Below are 23210 nucleotides of genomic sequence, written 5' to 3'. Positions count from 1 at the left end.
GGTTGGTTTTGGAATCAAGGTAATGCTGGCTTCATAGAAAGGGTATGAAAGTTTTCCTTTCATTTCTATTTTTTTGGAACAGCTTCAAGAGAATAGGTATGAACTCTTCCTTAAATGTTTGGTAGAAGTCCCCTGGAGAGCCATCTGGCTCTGGACTCTTGTGTTTTGGGACATTTTTGACTACTAATTCGATTTCTTTACTGGTTATGGGCCTGTTCAAATTTTCTACTTCTTGATGGGCTCTTAAATGTCTATGCTTTCCTTCTAACTCTAGCTCAGTACCAAGGGACAGATCCTCGTCCAACTATTGGACGTATTCTCTGCTCTTCAGACGATGTGGTATGGCCTGAATTTTTTCACAACAAATCTGCCAAAATGTAAAGTAAAAATACCACCTACTCTTACTTAAACACATGGGAATATATTGCTCTTAAGCTAAAAGAATGCCTTTTATAATGGGTTTATTCTGTTTGCCATGCGGAGATGAATTACCAGTACTTACTTGGCCATGTCTTGGCCTCCTTAAGCACTTCCTCTTACGTGGCCAGGAACCCAGCTTTCAGAGTGCAGCCAGAAATGGAAGTCAAGGCTGGTTGTCTACAAAGTAGTGACATGTAGACCTATATTTTGACATCAGGGATCATACTGGTTTCTTGTTTCTTTTCCCTCTGCAGATGAATTTTATAGTTTCTATAGATCTAGGATCTGCCATGGAAACAGCGAAGGGCCACCCACTCATTGCCGAGTCTCAGATTTCCTCCCTCCCTCCCTCCTTCCTTCCTTCCTTCCTTCCTTCCTTCCTTCCTTCCTCCCTTTCTTCTCCCTCCCTCTCTTTTTCTTTTTCTTTCTTTCTTTCTTTCTTTCTTTCTTGCTTGCTTGCTTTCTTTTTCTTTCTTTCTTTCTTTCCTTCTTTCCTTTTCTTTTCTTTTCTTTTGTTTTCTTTTCTTTCTTTTCTTTCATCCAAGTTAGTGAACATACAGGGTAGTAATGGTTTCAGCAAAAGAAGTTAGTGATTCCTCACTTACATAAACACCCAGTGCCCATCCGAACAAGTGCCCTCCCCAATGCCATCACCCACTTAGCCCATTCCCCCACGCAAGCCCCTCCAGGGATCCTTAGTTAGTTCTCTGCCCTTAACAGTCTCTGTCTCTAGAGAGGGAGGCAAAGCCTAAGAGAGTCCTAAATACAGAGAACAAACCGAGGGTCAGTGGGGTGGGGAAAATGGGTGATGGGCACAGAGGAGGCACCCAGTGGGACAAGCACCAAGTGCTGCATGCAAGTGACAAACCAAGGGAATCAACTCCCAAAGCCAAGAAAGACCATGCTGCACACACTGCACATGTGCATTTTAAATAATATGAAAGACTTTTTTAAAAATTTAGGGCGCACTGAAATGCATCTCTATTTAAGATTAAAAATGAAAGATGGGCTTAAGGAATGCCTGGTTACCCTACCATGACATACATTGGAAACAGTTAGGATAAGTCTTGATACTTCTCTCGTATAGCACAAAATGAACCACTAATATATGCACCAATGTTAGTGATTCGCATAGGCATAGGCATGTTAATGGTGCCAAACAGAGGAGAAATAACATATTTTCTAGAAACAGCATATATGCTAGAGATATATACTACATATCATCTATTCAAAGGTCTAGATCAAAACTAATCTATAGTGAAAAATACATGAAAACAGTGATTGCCTCTATGGTGGTTCAGACTTTAGTAAGGGACAAGTGGGGACTTTCTGCCATAATGGAAATGTTCTACTGAGAGATGTGGGGATTACATGGACCTGCTTCTGTGTATCATAACTCATCACTATGGATGAGTACACTTAGGATAAATAGATTCAAATGTGTGTAAATGCCTTCTATTTTGTGAAATAAATCACAAAATGTAAACAAGAAACAGTGACTAAGTAATTTATTTATGAGTAACTCTATGGTTTTACCAAACTGTCTTCTTGGCTGATTTGCCTCAAACACAATTCTTCTAGTTAAATCATACTCCTGCGAACTCCTTTGATGGTTCTTTCAATACTACATTGCAGTTATCTGTAAGTGTGTTCATGGTGGGGCTTCTCAGTAGCTTGTGGATTTCCGGGGAGGAAACCCTAAACGGTATATAGAACATCAATAACTGGCAATGTGTGTATCTCGGATTAGCCATTCAACAAGTCGGCTTTAAAAGCACGCAGGAACTACACAGAGGCACCTCCTCAGAGCTTAAAGGACCAGGACAAAGGAACAGTCCTCTAAGTGTCATCCTGGGGCCTTCAGCATCATCTGGGTACTTGTCAGAAATGCCAAATTTCACCCCACACCCTAGCGCCATATTCAGAACTTCTGAGATTTGTCGCACCATATCTTATGAGCCCTTCAGATACTTGCTGCATGCTCAAGTTAGACTATTAGTAAATGGGGAATAAGTATAAAGACCAACTGTGTAACTTGACTACACTAAAATCCATTCACACTTTAAATGGATCCAAACAACGCGCACTCTAGAATTCCCAGCTACGGAGATAAGATCTGAGGAGAGTGCATTCTGATTCTTCAACTTTTTTTTTCTCCATTGAAGAATATTCTTAATTAAGAATGAGATAAGAATTCGTAAAGGCTGTGTCTTCCACAATCTAAAGACCTTCCAGAGAAATGTAATGCAAAAATACATGACGGCAATGATAACACTCAATGAACTACAAATCGTGGCAGTGATGGGAACCATGCACCTAATTGTCTGCCGTGGCTTTGGGGTAGAGAACGTGATCCAAAGGTAGAAACATTAAAGTTAGAAACAAGAAAACCCATTCCAGTGGCAGAGTTACCAACATCACGTGTTCATATACAGTGACTCCCTTCCTCATTAAAACTGACCCATAAAATAGGACCTTTTCCTCTTGTCCCATGCCACCTCCACAGTATGCAGATGGGGTTCCCTCCCACTGACCATTGGAAGAAATGCACAATCCAAAACAGGTTTGCCTTAACCCCTTGCTGCTAGGGGTGTAGGAGAGGAAAACAAGAAATGTAATTGCAAATGCCACCTACCACATGACAGCCTGCTGTGGAGGAAGAAGAGGAGATTGGTCCAGAGGATGCCAGCGGGTGTAGGTCAGGAGGAAAGCAGACCACACAGAGTTTCTCACATCCAACAAGAAAATCTCTTTCCCATCAGTTTAAACCAGTACATAGACACACATTATTCTGTAATCTGACAGTTACTTAAATATTAGGTAAACAAACACGAGGAAGATGTGTTGACAAATCACCCGGTACGAGCAGTATATAAGAGGCCAGGGCACAAGGAGACTTCCAAAGTCCAGCCTCTCACTCTCCTGGAAACCAGCCCAGAACCTCCACCCGCTGACACCATGGTCAACTCCTGTTGTGGTTCCAGCTGCTGTGGCTCCAGCTGCTGCCAGCCTTGCTGCCGCCCCACCTGCTGCCAGACCACCTGCTGCAGGACCACCTGCTGCCGGCCCACCTGCTGTGTGTCCAGCTGCTGCCGCCCCTCCTGCTGTGGCTCCAGCTGCTGTGGCTCTAATTGCTGTGGCTCCAGCTGCTGCAGGCCCAGCTGCTGCATCTCTAGCTGCTGCCGCCCCAGCTGCTGCCAGACCACCTGCTGCAGAACCACCTGCTGCCGCCCCAGCTGCTGCATCTCTAGCTGCTGCCGGCCCTGCTGTGGGGGTTCCAGCTGCTGTGGCTCCAGCTGCTGCCAGCCTTGCTGCAGCCCCACCTGCTGCCAGACCACCTGCTGCAGAACCACCTGCTGCCGCCCCAGCTGCTGCATCTCTAGCTGCTGCCGGCCCTGCTGTGGGGGTTCCAGCTGCTGTGGCTCCAGCTGCTGCCAGCCTTGCTGCCGCCCCACCTGCTGCCAGACCACCTGCTGCAGGACCACCTGCTGCCGCCCCACCTGCTGTGTGTCCAGCTGCTGCCGCCCCTGCTGTGGGGGTTCCAGCTGCTGTGGCTCTAATTGCTGTGGCTCCAGCTGCTGCCAGCCTTGCTGCCGCCCCACCTGCTGCCAGACCACCTGCTGCCGGACCACCTGCTGCCGCCCCACCTGCTGTGTGTCCAGCTGCTGCCGCCCCAGCTGTTGCTAGACCCCCTGCCACCACCCACCAACCTGCTCTAGTGGCTCTTGCTGCTGCTGAGTGCCCTGACCTGCACCCTGCTGTTTTCATCAGCCAATCTCCTTCATGTCGTCCAACTGGGAGCTGAATCACGTGAGGCCAACTGTAAAACCTCAGTTCCCAGTGATTTTTCAACTGGTTGGCCTTGGAATATACCACCCCACCGCCCAATTCCCTCCCACCTCTTTCTTATGATGTCCATCCCAAGTCAGTACAAAGGTTGTATTTTCCCTGATATACGATAACATATCATCCCAACTGATGTATCTGTTACTGCCAGATGTTCTGTATGGAGATGTTTCTATATAGCAAATAAATCTTAACTTCCCAGGCATTAAATATAAAGAATCGTGTCTCATTCTTTTTTCCTTCATGAATGGTCACCCTTAGCTGCCAGGTCTTCTAATTCTCTGCACAACGAGGAGATCATAGCAGGCCATTTCAGCATTTTCACTTCTATCACCTCAGTCCTTCCCACACTAACAGTGTAGGATGGTGGCTTACAGCAAGCGCCTGGAACTCTCTGCGGACGGCTCAGTCTACGTGAAGGAGCAGATCGCAAAGGACACAACAGGGAAGGCACGTGCCTGGGAGAAGCGTTCAAACGGTGGCCAGTAGTTGGAGGATAAGTGCTCTAGCCTCTATCCCCTCTAGTGGGACATGTGAGACCAGAGGGCCTCAGTAGCACTGAACGAACCCCCCATGCCCACAGGACTCACCTGCTGTTGAAATCAACCTGGATTGGTTTCTACCCTTCCCTGGATCACTTCACAGTATCCCTAGAGCACTACTTGGGACCACCTCCCAGACAATCTACTTGGTCTCAAGCCTCTGTTTTGAGCTCTGACCCTGAGGTCGACCTGACACCAGTGTTTCAAGTCTCAGTAACAGTGCCTTCAAACATTTCCCTATGATATGAACGGTCACTGGGTGACACCGTGGGCTCTTGACCTTATTCTCCGCTGAACCACTGAATCTTTTCATAGGATGCTGTTGCTTCTCACAGTTTGTGCACACTTGGTTTTAGACTTCCTGTGTCCAATTCTTGGAACATCATATATCCCAAAGGACCGCAGACACTCCCACGAATAAAACAGCTCACCATGTTAGGAAGTGTCTCTCTCAAGGAGGCTATGCTTGAGGCGGACCGCACCAAACTGTGATTCTCACGTTGCATTCAAAACACCAGAGCCGACAACGGGTATTCCTGCATAAGTACTGCAGAAGGAAGGAGGTACTCTCAGGAGACCCAGTGTAAAGCAGAGTCAGCACAGGGTAGTAAAAGAAGCTAAGACAAAGGGTGCTTTCAGTTCAACTCACCCCCGTATTCTGACCCACACATGAGGGGTGTGTACTGGGCCACGGACTCGCTCATCTTAGTGGAAAAAGCGTTTGAGCCTTTGTGCTCCTACGTCACCTATCGCTACCTGTCAACATCCTTTGGTGAGTGGAAAGGATGGAGAGGAAGAATCCAGGTGGCCCCCACCCCAGAGCCTGAGACAGTTACCTGCAGATAGTGCGTGGTCAGTGTGAACCACGTGTCGCCCACACTTGCACTACCTTGTGGATGAGGGCATGTATGGCAAAGAGAATCAGAATGGGATATCGTATACCTACTCCTGGTTCTGCCCATATCTATGCATTTCTCTCAGTAACCTTGCTCCAGGTCGTTTGCCACAGTTTCCATAAAAACCTAGAAGATGAGAGTTAATGGGCAGCTTCTCTGCTCCTTAGCTGACTTGCCTGGTTCAGTACCAAGTTCCCCATTCCTGAGAGTCCTGAACCCATCGTTCCTGTGTCCTCTTTAGGCTATACTATTTGCCCATCTGCAGTTAATGCCGGGAAGAGGAATACCACAAATGTCCCTGCAGATCACCTGCATGCTAAAAATATTCCCTGTGGCCCCTGTAGCTCCTAACGTTGACTGCTGCCCTTTTGGCACTAGAAGTCCATGGAATAAGGTGGCAGCCAGGGGTTTAATTCCAATCAGAACTTTACCATGTCCCTTCCAGTTAGTTTTCCTGCCTTAGAGCCAAGATCTCTAGTTGTACACAGCCTACAATTCTGGTAGAAGGAGGCACAAATTCCCTCCAAAGGATCATTGGGATGAAGGTAGTGGGGAAACTTCTCCTTTAACTCTCACATCTAATCAGTATATTCAAAAACGGACCATGAAGGATTGTGGGTATCCAGCAATGAGTTCAACTCAGATCCCATGTCCAACAGTCTGCAAACATATGAGTATTTCAGCGTGCTCTGAGACAATGGCTGTAGATTCCTCAGGCAAGGATTAGAGAAATTCTATGATATGCACTTGCCGTTGTCCTTCACACCCAATGGCTAACAGACACAAGGAAAGATGCTCGACATCACTCATCATCAGGGAAATACAAATCAAAACCACAATGAGATACCACCTCACACCTGTCAGAATGGCAAAAATTAACAACTCAGGAAACAACAGATGATGGAGAGGATGTGGAGAAGGGGAACACTTTTGCACTGCTGGTGGGACTGCAAACTGGTACAGCCACTCTGGGAAACAGTATGGAGGTTCCTGAAAAAATTAATAATAGAGATTTCCAAATTATGGAAAGAGTCCAAATGTCCATTTGGTCCTAACCATCCTATTGATGGGTTAATGGTCTGAAAACAGCATAGTCTGCAAACTGTGTCATCGATCATGGCTTTCCATTCGATCCATAATCTCAGCCTTTGTTCTTTTATTTTTTTGTAAAAAAAATTTTATTTATTGATTTTAAGAGAGAGAAAGTGATAGAGAGTGAGCACACAAATGGGGGAGGGGCAGAAAGTGAGAGGGAGAAAGAATCCTAAGCAGACTCTGCACTGTCAGTGTAGAAGCAAACACAGGTCTTAGTCTCACGAACTGTGAGACAATGACTTAAGCCAGCCAAAATCAAGAGTCAGATACCTAACCAACTGAGCCACTGAGGCTCCCCTGTTCTTTTATTCTTAAGCTCTTTTAAATACATGTACACACACACACACACACACACACACACATATAATTGTACCTTAGTTGTCTGCCCCATTACCTACTATGTGGGACATCATGCTCTCTTATCCATACTGATAGGTCCCTGAGGGTGACACATCATTCTGCCCCCTTTGTCATTCCAACCTTGCTGGCAATCACATAATTATATCCACAGAACTTCCTAAAGTTACATGTCCACCTGGATTCTGCCATTCAGGGATGATATCATCCCTGTTTTTCCTAGGGAGCATAGTTTAGCCACTTCTATCTGATTTTAGAGAATAATCACTACTATCTCAGTACCTAGCTGACAGTGATACTTGATGATTCCATAATATCTTAGTAAAGAGAGTACCTCCTGATCTCTCCAAGGGAACATAGCCAGTTAGGCTTTGTGACTTTATAACCTTATTTGAGCATTTCTACTTCTCTGCACTTTCAATCCCTCCCTTCTCACCTGAGTGTGCTGTGGCCATAGATAAATCTATACTGGTTATCTACTGTTATATAACATTACCTCAAAATTTAGCCGCTTAAAATGACTCTCATTTGTTATCTCATTTCCATGGATCAAAAACCAGGCAGAGCCCACCTAGAGTCTCCAATTCATGAGGTTCGCTAGGTTGCACTCAAGGTGCTAGCTGGCACTGGGGTCTCATTTGAGGATGCGACTGGGGAAGAATCCACTTCCAAGCTCACTTATATGGTCATTGGCAGGATTCAATTCCTCGCACTCCACAGGAGGGAGGACCTCACTTCCTTGCTGGTTGTTGAATGAGACTGCGCTCAGTTCTTTGCTGCAAGGATCTCTCCCACATAGTACCTGGCTTCATCAAAGCCAGTGAGAGAGAGAGAAAGAGTTGGCATTAAAATGAAAATCACAGGACTCCTGGGTGGCTCAGTAGTTAGGCGTCTGACTTCAGCTTGGGTCATGATTTCACTACTCATGAGTTCGAGCCCCATGTTGGGCTCTGTGCTGATGGCTCAGAGCCTAGAGCCTGCTTCAGATTCTATGGTCTCCCTCTATCTCTGCCCCCCACCCCCACTTGTGTGTTCTCTCTCTCTCTCTCTCTCTCAATAATAAATAAAAATATTAAAAAATGAAAATCACAATCTTGTAACTTAATCACTTGATGTTGTCATATCCTGTGATTTAGAAGCAAGTTACTCAAGGAGAAGGAATTACATGAGACCATGAACACCAAGAGGCGGAAATCTTTGGGCCTTCTAGGAAGCTGCCTACTAAAACTCTTATATAATATTGAGTGAAAGAATCAAAACACATTTACACTAAGAATTTCTTCATATAAAAATTCAGGGGGCATCTGGGTGCTCAGTGAGTTAAGCGTCTGAATTCAGCTCAGGTAATGATCTCACAGTTCATGGGTTCAAGCCCCTCATCATGCTCTGTGCTGACAGCCCAGAGCCTGGAGCCTGCTTCAGATTCTGTGCCCCCCTCTCTCTCTCCCCCTCCCCTACTCACACTCTGTCTCTCTCTCTCTCTCTGTCTCTCAAAAAAATAAATAAATAAATGTTAAAAAAATTTTTTTAATTCAGCAACATGTAAAATGAAACTATATTTTTAGATGTGAATACCCAGGTAATAAAACTGTGAAAAAATAAATTAAAGGTTACTTGAAAAGTGAGTACAGTAATCATCTGTAGGGTGGGAAAAGGATTGTGTACAAGAAGAGACATATCAAGAACTTTCTTAGGAGTAACAATGTTCTATTCCTTGACTCAAGTTTTGGGTATATAGATATTTACTTCATAACTATTTTTTAAATCATGCATGCATAGTTCATCTGCTTTTCAGCATATGTGCATTTTATATAATATGAAAGAATTTTTAAAAATTTGGGGTGGGCTGAAATGCACATTCTGTTTAAGATTTAAAATGAAATATGAACTTACCCTTTTCTTACATCATACACAAAAATAAACTCAAAAAGGATGAAAGACCTAAAAGTAAGACAGGAAACCAACAAAATCCTAGAGGAGAAAACAAGCAACACCTCTTTGACCTTGGCCACAGCAACTTCTTACTGGACGTGTCTCCGCAGGCAAGGGAAACAAAAGCAAAAGTGAACTATTGGGACCTCATCAAGATAAAAAGCTTCTGCACCGCAAAAGAATCGACAAAACTAAACGGCAACTGACAGAATGGGAGAAGATATCTGCAAATGACCTATCGGATAAGGGGTTAGTATCCAAAATCTATAAAGAACTTATCAAAATCAACACCTAAAAAAAACAAGTAATCCAGGGAAGAAACAGGCAACAGACATGAATAGACACTTCCTGATGGCTAACAGACACAAGGAAAGATGCTCAACATCACTCATCATCAGGGAAATACAAATCAAAACCACAATGAGATACCACCTCACACCTGTCAGAATGGCAAAAATTAACAACTCAGGAAACAACAGATGATGGAGAGGATGTGGAGAAGGGGAACACTTTTGCACTGCTGGTGGGACTGCAAACTGGTACAGCCACTCTGGGAAACAGTATGGAGGTTCCTCAGAACATTAAAAACAGAGATTTCCAAATTATGGAAAGAGTCCAAATGTCCACTCACTGACGAATGGATAAAGAAGATGAGGTATATATGTACAATGGATTATTACTCGGCGATCAAAAAAATGAAATCTTGCCGTTTGCAACAATGTGGATGAGACTAGAGTGTTTTGTGCTAAGCAAAATAAGTCAGTGAGAGAAAGATAAATACCGTATGATTTCATTCATACGTGGAATTTAAGAAACAAAACAGAAAAACATGGAAAAGGGAAGAGAAAATAAGATAAAAACAGAGGGGGAGGCAAACATGAGAGACACTTAAATACAGAGAACAAACTGAGGGTTGCTGGAGTGGTGTTGGGTAAGGGGATGGGTTAGATGGGTGATGGTTATTAAGGAAAGCACTTGTTGGGATGAACACTGGGTGTTATATGTAAGTGATGAATCATTAAATTCTACTCCCAAAACCATTATTACACTATATGCTAACTTAGATTTAAATAAACATTTTTAAATGTTATAAAATACTAGAGTTAAAAAAAAAAAAGAAAGATGATTTTAAGGAATGCCTGGTTACCCTACCATGAAATTAATTGGTAATAGTTAAGATAAATCTTGGTACTTGTCTAGTAGAGCACAGAATAAAGTAGAGATATATGTATCGACGTTAAGTGATTCTCACAGACATAAGACAAGTTAACAGTGCCAAACAGAAGAGTATTATATATACTATAGTAATTATATATGTACTACATATTATCTTATGGTCTAGATCAAAAAAAATCCATAGTGCAAAACATATTAAAACAGTGACTGCCTCCATGATAGTGGGGACTTCACTAAAGGACTTTCTGGTAAAATGGAAATGTTCATTTGATAGATGTGGGAATTACATGGACCTACTACTGTGTATCAAAACTCATCACTATGGATGACTACGGATTTATGAATTTCAAATGTGTGAATTCCACCTAAATTATAAAACATTAAAGGTAAACAAGACTAAATTAATTATATGAATAAGTCTATGTCTTTACAAACTCAGCTGATTTGCTTAAATACAATATCTTTTACTTAGATTACAGTACTGTGAACTCCTTCGATGTTTCTTTCTATATTATATTACAGTTATTTGTATTTGTGTGGGTGGGTGAGGGTTTTTCAGTAGTCTGTAGGTTTCTGGGGAGGAGACCCTAACTCATGCTTACAACGCCAATACTGGCAACGTGCGTATCTCGGATTATCCACTCAACCAATCTCCTTTATAAAAGGCAGGGACTTGACAGAGGTTCCTCAAAGCTTGAATGAACAGAAAAAAGAGGTAGGTCTCTAAGTGTCATCCTTGGGCCTTTAGCATCAACATCACTTGGATTGGTTAGAAATGCTAAACCCCAGAATCCCCCTGTATTCAGAACCTCTGGAATTTGTCCCAACCATTTCTAATAAGCCCTTCAGATGACTTGGTGCATCATCTGAATGCACTGGACTCTCACTAAATGGACAATAATTCAAAATAGTAGCAAAATGAATCTGAATTGACTAATCACATTTCACATGGATCCAACAAATGTGCACTAGGATTACCTATGAGATAAGTTCTGAGGAGAAGCACATTCTCAATTCTTTTTGTCCCATTGAAGAATATTTTTAATTAAGAATGAGGCAAGAATAAAGAAGAGGCTATGTCTTCTAGAATCCAAAGACCATACAGAAAAATGCAACACAAAAAGATATGATGAAAATGTAAACACTCATTGAACTACAAATCATAGCAGTGACTGGAACCATACAAGTAATTGTCTACATGATTTTAGAGTAGAGAACATGATCCAAAGTTAGAAACATCCAAGAAAACCCATTCCAGTGGCAGAGGTCAGCAACATCACATGCTCACTGGCAGCTGCTCCCTTCCTCATTGATCAACAATGACCCATAAAATTGGAACTTTTCCTCTTGTCCCATGCCACCTCCATCCTCTGCAGATGTGATCACTGGCAGAAATGCACAACCAAAACCAGGATTGTCTTCATCCCATCCTGCTAGGGGATGTAGCAGGGGACAGAAAGATGTAATTGCAGGTGCCACCTATCACATGAAGCCCTCTGGGAGAAAGATGAGGAAAGACTGGTCCAGAAGATGCCAGTGGGTATAAGTCAAAAGGAAAAGCAGACCAGATAGAATTTATCACATTTAGAAAAGAAAATTTTGTTCCCCTCAAGTTTAAACCATTACAAAGACAAATGTGACTGTGAAATATCATAATTACTTAAATATTAGGTAAACAAAAACAAGGAAGATGTGTTGACAAATCACCCGGTACGAGCAGTATATAAGAGGTCAGGGCACAAGGAGACTTCCAAAGTCCAGCTCCTCACTCTCCTGGAAACCAGCCCAGAATCTCCACCCTCTGACACCATGGTCAACTCCTGTTGTGGCTCCAGCTGCTGCCAGCCTTGTTGCTGCCCCACCTGCTGCCAGACCACCTGCTGCAGGACCACCTGCTGCCGCCCTACCTGCTGTGTGTCCAGCTGCTGCCACCCCTGCTGCGGGGGATCCAGCTGCTGTGGCTCCAGCTGCTGCCAGCCTTGCTGCCGCCCCACCTGCTGCCAGACCACCTGCTGCAGGACCACTTGCTGCCGCCCCAGCTGCTGTGGTTCCAGCTGCTGTGGTTCCAGCTGCTGCCGCCCCAGCTGCTGCATCTCTAGCTGCTGCCGGCCCTGCTGTGGGGGTTCCAGCTGCTGTGGCTCCAGCTGCTGCCAGCCTTGCTGCCGCCCCACCTGCTGCCAGACCACCTGCTGCAGGACCACTTGCTGCCGCCCCAGCTGCTGTGGTTCCAGCTGCTGCCGCCCCAGCTGCTGCATCTCTAGCTGCTGCCGGCCCTGCTGTGGGGGTTCCAGCTGCTGTGGATCCAGCTGCTGCCAGCCTTGCTGCCACCCCATCTGCTGCAGGACCACCTGCTGCAGGACCACCTGCTGCCGCCCCACCTGCTGTGTGTCCAGCTGCTGCCGCCCCTGCTGTGGGGGTTCCAGCTGCTGTGGCTCTAATTGCTGTGGCTCCAGCTGCTGCCAGCCTTGCTGCCGCCCCACCTGCTGCCGGACCACCTGCTGCCGGACCACCTGCTGCCGGACCACCTGCTGCCGCCCCACCTGCTGTGTGTCCAGCTGCTGCCGCCCCAGCTGTTGCTAGACCCCCTGCCACCACCCAACCTGCTCTAGTGGCTCTTGCTGCTGCTGAGTGCCCTGACTTGCACCCTGCTGTTTTCATCAGCCAATCTCCTTCGTGTAGTCCAACTGGGAGCTGAATCATGTGAGGCCAACTGTAAAACCTCAGTTCCCAGTGATTTTCAACTTAGTTGGCTTCCGAATATACCCTCCTCTGCCACCCTCCCACCTCCTTGTTACTATCTCCATCCCAAATCAATACAAAGGTTGAATTTTCTCTGATATCTGTTAACATGTCATCCTAATTGATATATCTGTTTACTGCCAGATTTTCTGATATGGAGATGTTTCTATATGTGAAATAAATCTTAACTTTCCAGGCATACAAATACAAGAAATCGTGTCTCGTTCTTTTTCCTTCTTCGATGCTCACCCTTAGCTGTCAGGTCTTCTACTATTCTCTGCACAATGAGGAGATCATAGCAGGCGATTTCAGGATTTTCACTTCTATGACCTCAGCGCTTCCCACACTAACAGTATAGGATGGTGGCTTGCAGCAAGCACCTGGAACTCTCTGCAGAGGGCTCAGTCTACATGAAGGAGCAGATCGCAAAGGACAGAGCAGGGAAGGAAGTCTCTGGGAGAAGTCCTCAACCAGTGGGCAGTACCAGTGGGTAAGTACTCTAGCCTCTTTCCCCTCGAGTGAGACATGTGAGACCAGAGGGTCTCAGCAGCACTGCACAAACCCCAGAGGCCCACAGGAGTCATCTGCTCTTGAAACCAACCTGGATTGGCTGCCACCCTTCCCTGGATCACATCAGTTTCCCTAGAGCACCACTTGGGGTCACCTCCCAGACAAACTACTTCTTCTCAAACCTCTCTTTTGGGGTCTGATCCTGAGGTCAACCAAACACCAGTGTTCCAAGCCTCAGTAACAGTGCCTTCAAACATTTCCGTATGATATGAATGGTCACAGGGTGACAGGTCAACTGCTGAACTTACTCTCCCCTGAACCACTGAATATTTTGACAGGATGCTGTTTCTACAGTTTTGGCACACTTGGTTTTAGAATACTTGTCTCCTATTTTTAAAATGCCATATATCCTGAAGTACAGGACACACTGCCACAAGTAACATAGCTCACCAGATTAGGAACTGTCTCCTTAATGGGGGCTATGTTTAAGGGAGACCATCCCCAAATGTGATTCTTACATTGCATTTTTTCTTTAAAAATCAGAAAATAAAATGCATTCTTGCACGTGATGTATAAGGAAGTGCTCCTTGGAGAAATCAATGAGAAAGTGAGGGAAACAGGGTAAAGCAGTAAAAGCGGCTAAGACAAAATGCAGTTTCAGGTCAATACCAGCCTTACATTGTGACCCCACTTTTGACAAGTATGGCCTGGGTCACATACCTGCTCCTCTTGGAGGCAGAGGGTTTAGGTCTTTGTGCCCCTATACACTTAACACTACTTTTGCACAACCCTTGGCGAGATGTAGGATGGAGAGTACAAATCCCCAGGCTGGTCCCCTCCCTCATCTGAGAGAATTAACTACAGTTCCGTGTGAGCCACTCCCAGTCCATACTCTCACCAGCTTGTGCATAAGGGCATTTATGGCAAAAGGGATCGAATGGGATATCATGTAACTACCCCTGCCTCTGCTCATGTGTATGGATTTCTCTTAGTAACCTTGCTTCATGTGATTTTTCACTATTTCTAGAAAAACCAACAAGAGGAGGAGGCTCTCTGCTCCTTTAGCTGACTTGTCTGGTGCGGTGACCTACATCCCCATCCCTGAGAGTCCCAAGCCCATGGTTTCTATGTCCTCTTCAGGCGACACTACTTGCCCATCTGCAGTTATTCCTGGGAACAGGAATACCATGAATGCCCCTGTGGGTCATCTCAATGCTATATGTATTCCTCTTGGCCCCCATAACTCCTAACTTTGCATGCTGATTTCCTGGTACTAGAAGCCCAAAAAGATAAGGTGACAGCCAGAGCTTTTATTCAGATCTTTACCATGTCGCCTCAAGGTAGCTTTCTCTCTTAAAGCCAAGACCTTACCTGCACACAGCCCATAATTTTGGAAAAAGGAGGCGCAAATTCTCCCAAATGGAATACTGGGTATGAAGATGAGTGGGGAAGCCCTCCTATAACCATGGCATCTGGATCAATGTATTCTAATGGGGCCATGCTGGCACTTTGTGTATTTAGCACTCATGGTCAACTCATATCCCATATCAAACAGCATCCAAATACATGAGTATTCTAGTGCCCCCACCCCCACCATAAATGGCTCTATATTCATTTGGGAAAATTCTAAAGACATTTCTACTATACACACCTGCTGTTGTCCTTTATCCTAGAGGACTGGCCTCTGTTTTGATGGGTCAATGGCTTCTAGGTCTGAGAATTGGCGCAGGTCTGCAAACCGCATGAGGGATCATCAGTTTCCTTTGGGAACACTGACCTCAGCTTTTTGTTCATTTATTCCCTAGCTGTACAGAGCTTAAGGTAAACAACTTAAGGTACAAAATTTAAGGTACAAGTACAGCTATACCCTAGTTGGTTGCCTACATTCATTTCAAGGGACATCATGCTCTATTATCCATATTGGAAGATCCCTGAGGGTCACATGTCATTCTGCCCCCTTTGTCATTCCAACCTCGCTGACTTTCACATAATTATATCCACATTACTTCTTAGAGTTAAATGCTGCCACCTGGCTTCTGCTATTCAGAGATATGTCATCCCCATTATTCCTCGGGAGGCCAGTTCTCTCACAGTATTCCTTTCCACCACCTCTGTATTCAGAGAATAGGCACCCCATACCTGATAATTCCTTATTACCTTGGTAAAGAGAGTGCCCCTTTGACCTACTCAGGATCATATGCTGCCAGTTGGCTTTTTTGGGCTTATGACTACGTGTATTCTAGCATAGGTACTTCTCTGCACCTTTTGATCCCTTCCTCCTCACCTGTATGTAATGTAGTGCTAGAAAAGCCTGAACTGGATATGCATTTACTTAACATGACCTCACTATTTAGCCACTTTAAATGACACAAAGTTATTACCTCACAGTTTCTGTGGATCAGGAATCCCGATGCTGCTCAGTGGGGCTCTCACAAGGGTCTCCTCAGCTAGTTAACTGGCACTAAGATCTCGCCTGAAGTCTCAACTGTGGAAGAATCCACTTCCAAGTTCACTTATGTGGTCATTGGCAGGATTCAGATCCTGGAGGGCCACTGGAGGGAGGACCTCGCTTCCTTGCTTGTTGTTGAATGGATATTGTGCTCAGTTCTTTGCTGCAAGAATCTCTCCCACATGGCACCAGGCTTCATCAAAGCCAGTGAGAGACAGAGAGAGAGAGTTGGCATTAAGATGAAAGTCATGACAATCTTTTGTAACTCAATCACTTGATGTTGTCACATCCTGTTATTTAGAAGCAATTTATTCAAGGGGTGGTACTTACATGAGACCCTGAACACCAAGAGGTGGAAATCATTGGGCCTTCTTGGAGTATGCCTCAATACATGTGCATAATATTCAGTGAAAGAATCAAAATACATTTAAGATTCCTTTATATAAAATTCAAAACCAAGTAAAACTAAACTATATTGTTTAGGGATGCATATCCAGGTGGTAAAATCATGAAGAAAGTTAATGAAAAGAGAATTTAAAAATCTGGTTAGTGATCATTTATAGGGTGGAAAGAGGGAGATGTGTGGTCTTGGTGAAGGCAACATTCTATTTCATGACTTGTGCTTTGGGTACATAGTGTTTGTGTCATAATTATTTATTATATATTATACATGTATCTTTTATACACCATGCAGTGTATGTGTTCTTCATAATACAAATTTTTATAAATTCAGGGTGAATTAAATGTTTGCTCTATTTATAATTTAAGAAGAAATATTAGATTAAGAATTGATTGAACATACTGTTGAACCTTGAATGATACAGGTTTGAACCACGTGAGTCCATTTATAGGCAGATTTTTTTGATAAATAAAGTTTACTTTATTTAGTAGTTTTCAGGGAATCAAAAGTTATGTGGAGACTTTTGACAGCACAGGGGATGGCATCTCTAACCCCTGCATTGGTCAAGGGTCAACCGTAGTTAGAGAACTGAAGGAAATTCAATCAATGGTATATAGGCATTTATATGGTTTCAAATATTGCTTTAATTACACATACTACCTTATATCAAGACTGGCAATATTGTTAATGTGTATCCTTAAATATTTTAATGGAGCTTATTTTATTATAAAATAACTTAATTGACTTGAAATATGTTAACTTTCCTATCAATTACCCATGCCTTTTTTATGTGTCTGTTTAGATAATAATTCTACAAACTAAGTCACTATAATTACCTAGTGGTAATACATTTTAGCTACAGACAAAATACATTCCAGGTATCTGGGCATTTATTAAAATAATAATGAGTACTAACATATGTCTTACCTGATGAGAAAAATCTTTTATTTTTTGCATGTTATTCTTTAAAGGATATATTAATATGATGTGATCAGTTTCTCTGGAAGGTACAACACAGGTTCCTCGATGGTGGTGCAAACATCAGTTGGGTCCACCTCATTCAAATTTCATTGATGTTTACCTAACTACCATATTTTACTTTGTGGAATTCTAAAAAGACAACAAAAAAAAATTTAAGTGTTATTTTATATTATATATATTCACACATATATTTATATAACATATACAATTAAAATGTTTAAGTACAATGAAGAAAAAAATTACACTCCATCTACTCTATGCAATAAAATACTAAAGTTTAGGTAGACCATACATAATTTGTGTGCATGGTCCTGATGTTAATTATCAATTCTACCTCACCAGACTATGGGTAAAATTTTTAGCAAGGAGTACACAGAGTGATGTCTCTCTTGCTTTTGATATGCAATTTTAAAAAATTCAGTGTGCTGTCTATAGTAATTTCCCTTTGTGGTCCATGCCCCATTGTTTATTCTTATCCATGTAGGACTTTTGTTTGGCATAAGACGGATTTACAAGAGTGAAGAGAATTATCGATGCTTCAGTCTGATATTGCTCAAAGTTCAGTGGTTCAAAATCGGTACAATTCTATTAATTAAGTGTTACCAATTATATTTTAATATTGTAGCTACTTCTGTTCCCAATCTAATACTACACAAGTCTGTGTGATATAGACAGTTTAAGGAGGTCTAAAACTTGGCCATGCATTTAAGATTATACCTCACGAGCTTAAAAAATTCAGATGCCCAGGCCATACACCAGATCAGTTAAAATCAGAATTTTTCAGGGCAGAAGTCGGCATAAGTAATTTTTATCTCTCCTTAGGTGATCCGATTATGCAGCGAACTTTGCAAACCACTGGTCTAGGGGCTGATTCTCTGCATACTTCTCTATAATGAGAATGTACTCTGCCTTTCCATATATGACAAAAGGGTTTTCTTAATCTCTCTCGATTTATATAGAAAGCTCTCCCCTGGTATTAAGAACTCTTTTTTTTTTCTTTTTATGGTTTTTCTTCCCTCAGCATCTCCCATACAGCAAATCAAGTGAAAATCTCTCCCCTTGGGACACCATGTTGCCTCACAATCGAATTGTTTAAATGCCTTAGGTTCTCTAGCTTTGCCTCACAAGCCTATGGAATAAAAACACGTAAATCAGTGTTTGCTAAGAAAGTTATTGTGATAAACATATTGCAATGGTCTTGGTCTTCAAATGGTCCCAATTAAGATATTTAATCAGAAGGTGATCAATGCTGCTGTTTGCCTGGGACTTTCCTGTTTAACAAAGTTTTGAGTTCTGGAACCCCCATCAAGTCCCAGGTAAACAAGGATGGTTGGTAGTAGTTACAATAAGTTTTGGTACTTTGTCACTACAGCTCTGAATGAACTAGTGATACAAGTATCAACATTAATAATATTCACATGCCAAGTAAATGGTGCCAGACAGAAAAGAAATGATGCTATATATCATGTTTGAAGCTCTACATCAAAACAAATCTACAGTGAAAAAAAATACTAAAACAATTGTTGTCTCTTTGGTGGCAGGGAGTTTACTAAAGTGATATGTGGGAACTTTCTGATATAATGGAAATGTTCTATATCTTATAGGGATGGGGATTACATGGATGTGTATCCATTCGTCAAAACTCATCAAATAATACACTTAGAATCTGTACCTTTCAGAGTATGTAAAATTTTCCTAAAATGTAAAACAAATCATACAAAGTAAGTAAGAAACAGTAACTAGAATTATTTATTTATGAATAAATCTATGTCTTTACCAAACTGTCACCTTGGCTAATTTGTCTTAGACACTCTTCTTTTAGTTAAATTATACTACTATGAGTTCCTTGATGTTGCACAGTTGTATGGGGGAGAGGGGCGGGCTGGGGGGGGGGATGGGTGTGCATACGCACGTATGATCTTCACAGTAATCTGTAAATTCCCAAGGAGAAGACCCTAAACCATATTTGTCACCCCAGGAACTGGCAACATGTGTATCTTGGATTACCCACTCAACAAATCTGCTTTATAAATAGGCTGGAACTTGATAGAGGCACTTCCTCAAAGCCTGAATGAACAGAACAAAGGAGTATCTCCAAGTGTGGTCCTTGGGTCCTTAGCATCAACATCCATCTGGGTACTTGCTAGAAATGCCAAACCTAGGCTCCACTCTAAGGCAGAATCTCTGGGATTTGTCCCAACCATGTTTAATAAGCCCTTCAGATGATTTGCTGCATGCTCAGGTTAGACCATCACTAAATACAGGATAAGTAGAAATGGTAACTAAATTAAATTGACTAAAATCCATTCACATTTCAAGTGGATGGAAAAAGATGTGTGCCATAGATTTCCCAGCTATAGAGGTAAATTCTGAGGAGAGACACATTTTGATTATTGGGCCCATTTTTCCTCCATTGAAGAATATTTTAATTAAGAATGAGATAAGAATAAAAACGAGGCTATGTCTTCCAGAATCTAAAGACCAACTGGGAAAAACAACACAAATATATATGACAGCAAAGTAACAATGTAATGAGCGATGGGACATGGCAGTGATGCAGACCACACAGATAATTGTCTGCCATGGTTTTGGGGCAGAGGACAAGATCCAAAGGGAGAAACATCCAAGAAAATCCATTCCAGTGGCACAGAAATCAGCAATGTCATACACACATAGAGTTGTCTCCTTCCTCATTGTTCAAAAATGACCCACCAAAGAGAGCTTCTTCCTCTTGTCCCATGCCACACTATGCAGATAGGATTTCTTCCCAACTGATCATTGGAAGAAATGCAGAACCAGAAATATAACTGCCTTGATCCTATCACTGCTAGAAGAAATGGGACAGGAAGAAATGTAACTGTAAATGCCACCTATCACATGACAGCCCACTGTCAAGGAAGATGAGGAGAGTGTGGTCTGGAAGATGCTAGCAGGTATGAGTCAGGAGGAAAAGCAGACCAGATAGAACTTACCACATCTAGAAAAGAAAATTTGTTTCCCACAAGTTTAAACCATTACATAGACAAACATTACTGTGTACTGTGATAATTACTTAAATATTAGATAAACAAAAACAAGGAAGATGTGTTGACAAATCACCCTGTTCAGGGCATATATAAGGGGCCATGGCACAAGGAGACTTCAAACTCAAGCCCCTCACTCTCCTGGAAACCATCCCAGAACCTTCACCCTCTGACACCATGGTCAACTCCTGTTGTAGTTCCAGCTGCTGTGGCTCCAGCTGCTGCCAGCCTTGCTGCCGCCCCACCTGCTGCCAGACCACCTGCTGCAGGACCACCTGCTGCCGGCCCACTTGCTGTGTGTCCAGCTGCTGCCGCCCCTCCTGCTGTGGCTCCAGCTGCTGTGGCTCTAATTGCTGTGGCTCCAGCTGCTGCAGGCCCAGCTGCTGCATCTCTAGCTGCTGCCGCCCCACCTGCTGCCAGACCACCTGCTGCAGAACCACCTGCTGCCGCCCCAGCTGCTGTGTGTCCAGCTGCTGCCGCCCCAGCTGCTGTGGCTCCAGCTGCTGCGGCTCCAGCTGCTGCGGCTCCAGCTGCTGCCGCCCCTCCTGCTGCATTTCTAGCTGCTGCCGCCCCTCTTGCTGTGGTTCCAACTGCTGTGGCTCCAGCTGCTGTGGCTCCAGCTGCTGCCGCCCCTCCTGCTGCCCCTCCTGCTGCCTGCGCCCAGTCTGTGGCCGGGTCTCCTGCCACACCACTTGCTATCGCCCCACCTGTGTCATCTCCACCTGCCCCCGCCCCATGTGCTGTGCCTCCTCTTGCTGCTGAATCTCTCTGTCTATAATCTTTGTGACATAGGGATGTCTCCACAAGTCACATAAAATGTGTTAGAGCCAGCCAGTGACTGGGGGATGGACTCTCAGCTGCCAACTCTTCATCTTCTGATTTGGCATTTAGAGTTGGCATTCAGTTCTAGGAAATAATAGATTAAAACAATTGTCAAATGATTTTTATCCGATACATCCATTTTTAGGCCAGCAATATCTTCATCCTACGTATACACTGATTGTGATGATCTTACATGACATTCTTTTCATGTGTTCTTAATAAACAGCCATTTCCCCAATACTAAAATCTCCTGATCTGTTAATGATTTGGCATGTACATGTGTGTGTGCATGCATGTATGTGTCCATGTCCTTAGCTATCACCTCACACTAAAGCCCATCTTACTTCAAATGCAGGAGAATGTGTTCAAGAGCAGTTACTTATATTGGAATCAAGACTCTAGTAGGCATTCATTGTATGATATGGGCAACATTGCATAACCTCTCCGAGCCTCGGTTTGCCTTCTCTGAGAAATGAGGACAATATATAATGTTCTTCAAAGGTTCAAAGACATAATCCATGTATACACTACAGTTAGCAGAGTGGGATACATAATGTCAGCTGTCAATAAATATCTTTTTTTTTTTTTTTTGGTTATTTTTCCTGAAACCCTAGTCACTTAAATTTCCTTTGACTATATTTCCACTTCTAGTATGTTCCATTACTGATTGTGCAAATTTTGGGTGCTCTGCCTAACTCAAGTACTTTCTCCTCCCTCTTTCCCTCCTCTTCCTTCCTTCCTCCTTTCCACTCTAAGCATAAAAACTCTCTTTTAGAAAATGAAGTATACCTTCTAAATCCAGATTTCTAGAAAATTATGAAGTCCATGGCAACTTTTCCATAAAAAATTTAAAATTTTTCATTAATAGTTGCTCACATTTAATATTTCTAGACTGAAACTCCGTATTTTCTTCAGTCTCATGAAAATTCTCATGTTATTGAAGTTTCTCATCTCCTTGATGATTTTTTTTTTCACTTTGGGCTTTTATCACCTTACCTGGTTTTACTTAAGAGAATATGCAGAGGGTATTTTCCCCAGCACCCAGACTCAGGTAAGAATCATCCTCCTTAGCTGAGATAATGTGTCACAATATACACAAAAATGTCTGTTTATGCCAATATAAGGGTCCATAACTTTTGGTTCGCAATCTGGGGTATAGTAAAAATATTTTAAATTCAAATTTTACATACACCAGTTTTATCTAGTAGCTGTGTTATATTTCCCAAAGCCTTAACAAGTATAATTAAGGGTTAATTATAATTTCTAAAATTAAAAAAAAAAGTTATAAGGTATAAGAGACAAACCAGATAGGAGTTGATATAAAATGGGGTTCACCCCAACACACGTTGGGTATTTTGTTCTTAGTATATTACAGAAATGTCCTATAGATATTTTCAGCTTCACTTTTTCAACTTACTTTGAAATGTTACTATAGAATACAGCCCTGTCTGTTCACACAGTGAGTTAACCAATCTTTTATCCTCCTATATATTCCTCTTTGATAACTACTAATTATAGGATTCAGGCTCTGGTTTCAACATTACACTTTATTAGCTAGAGCTAAATCAAAGAATGTTTTATACTGCTTTTTTCAGTATTAAAGTATATGAGACTTATAATTTCCCATTTTTATAACAAGAACTGGGTCACAGCAGAAACAAGACAGCATTCTAAATCTGTGTAATAAAAAGAGTATTTACAAAAGTGTGGATAGAGTTCAGGGGAAGCAACAAGGAAAAGTTCAGTACCCAGGGCTCATAATAGCAAGGAGCAGGTGCCCTATGTCTTAAGAATATGTATGTGAGAATTTGGGTGAAGGAGTCAAAGGGCAGCATGCCAAACTTCTTAGGATTACTCATACAGGCACTCAGTGGACAGTGATTTCCATCAGGGAGAGTTACAATGCTCCTAGAGAACCAAAAGTGATACCAGAGATATTGTGGTAGAAAAACTCAAGATAGAAACAGTTGTGAATGGGAAAGTGTTACTGAGTGGTTATTCTGTGGTCCCACTGACTTTACC

At 42.8% G+C, this 23210-nt stretch overlaps 2 protein-coding genes, 1 long non-coding RNA gene and 1 other non-coding gene across 6 annotated transcripts in view; 2 read left to right on the top strand and 2 right to left on the bottom strand.

Moving 5' to 3' along the window:
* Positions 1-15246, bottom strand: part of LOC132687661 (uncharacterized) — a 71874-nt gene extending 56628 nt beyond the window's left edge. The window contains exon 1 of the transcript XR_013551969.2: positions 15165-15246. This is a non-coding gene — a transcript (uncharacterized LOC132687661). The remainder of the gene's footprint in view (positions 1-15164) is intronic.
* LOC132675016 (uncharacterized) lies at positions 3379-4455 on the top strand. 3 transcript variants are annotated; one of them, XM_078436968.1, is made up of 3 exons: positions 3379-3485; positions 3576-3680; positions 3768-4455. In XM_078436968.1, exons 1-3 carry the CDS (start codon positions 3379-3381, stop codon positions 4105-4107), a joined length of 552 nt encoding a protein of 183 aa, XP_078293094.1. In that variant the 3' UTR covers positions 4108-4455. The 3 variants fall into 3 exon arrangements, with proteins under 3 accessions (XP_078293094.1, XP_078293093.1, XP_060483458.2); XM_078436967.1 differs by having other exon boundaries at positions 3576-4455; XM_060627475.2 differs by having other exon boundaries at positions 3379-4455.
* LOC132676750 (uncharacterized) lies at positions 12034-12902 on the top strand. Its single transcript, XM_078437160.1, has one exon. The coding sequence runs from the start codon at positions 12074-12076 to the stop codon at positions 12842-12844; it is 771 nt and encodes a 256-aa protein (XP_078293286.1). The 5' UTR covers positions 12034-12073; the 3' UTR covers positions 12845-12902.
* Positions 15247-15900: 654 nt separating the features above from the next.
* LOC144614299 (uncharacterized) overlaps positions 15901-23210 on the bottom strand; it is a 111129-nt gene continuing 103819 nt past the window's right edge. Inside the window, exons 3-4 of the long non-coding RNA XR_013551968.2 lie at positions 17290-17472; positions 15901-16155 (exon numbers count right to left, since the gene is read on the bottom strand). This is a non-coding gene — a long non-coding RNA (uncharacterized LOC144614299). The remainder of the gene's footprint in view (positions 16156-17289; positions 17473-23210) is intronic.

The sequence above is a fragment of the Panthera onca genome, chromosome E1 (genome assembly GCF_046562875.1).
Source record: "Panthera onca isolate mPanOnc1 chromosome E1, mPanOnc1 haplotype 2, whole genome shotgun sequence".
Lineage (NCBI taxonomy): Eukaryota > Metazoa > Chordata > Mammalia > Carnivora > Felidae > Panthera > Panthera onca.
The sequence above is the reverse complement of the archived record's forward strand: the minus strand, read 5'-3'. Positions and strand labels throughout refer to the sequence as shown.

Excerpts from the sequence above, each read along its gene's own strand:
- LOC132675016 (XM_060627475.2), top strand. The coding sequence starts at position 3,379 with ATGGTCAACTCCTGTTGTGGTTCCAGCTGCTGTGGCTCCAGCTGCTGC.
- LOC132676750 (XM_078437160.1), top strand. The coding sequence starts at position 12,074 with ATGGTCAACTCCTGTTGTGGCTCCAGCTGCTGCCAGCCTTGTTGCTGC.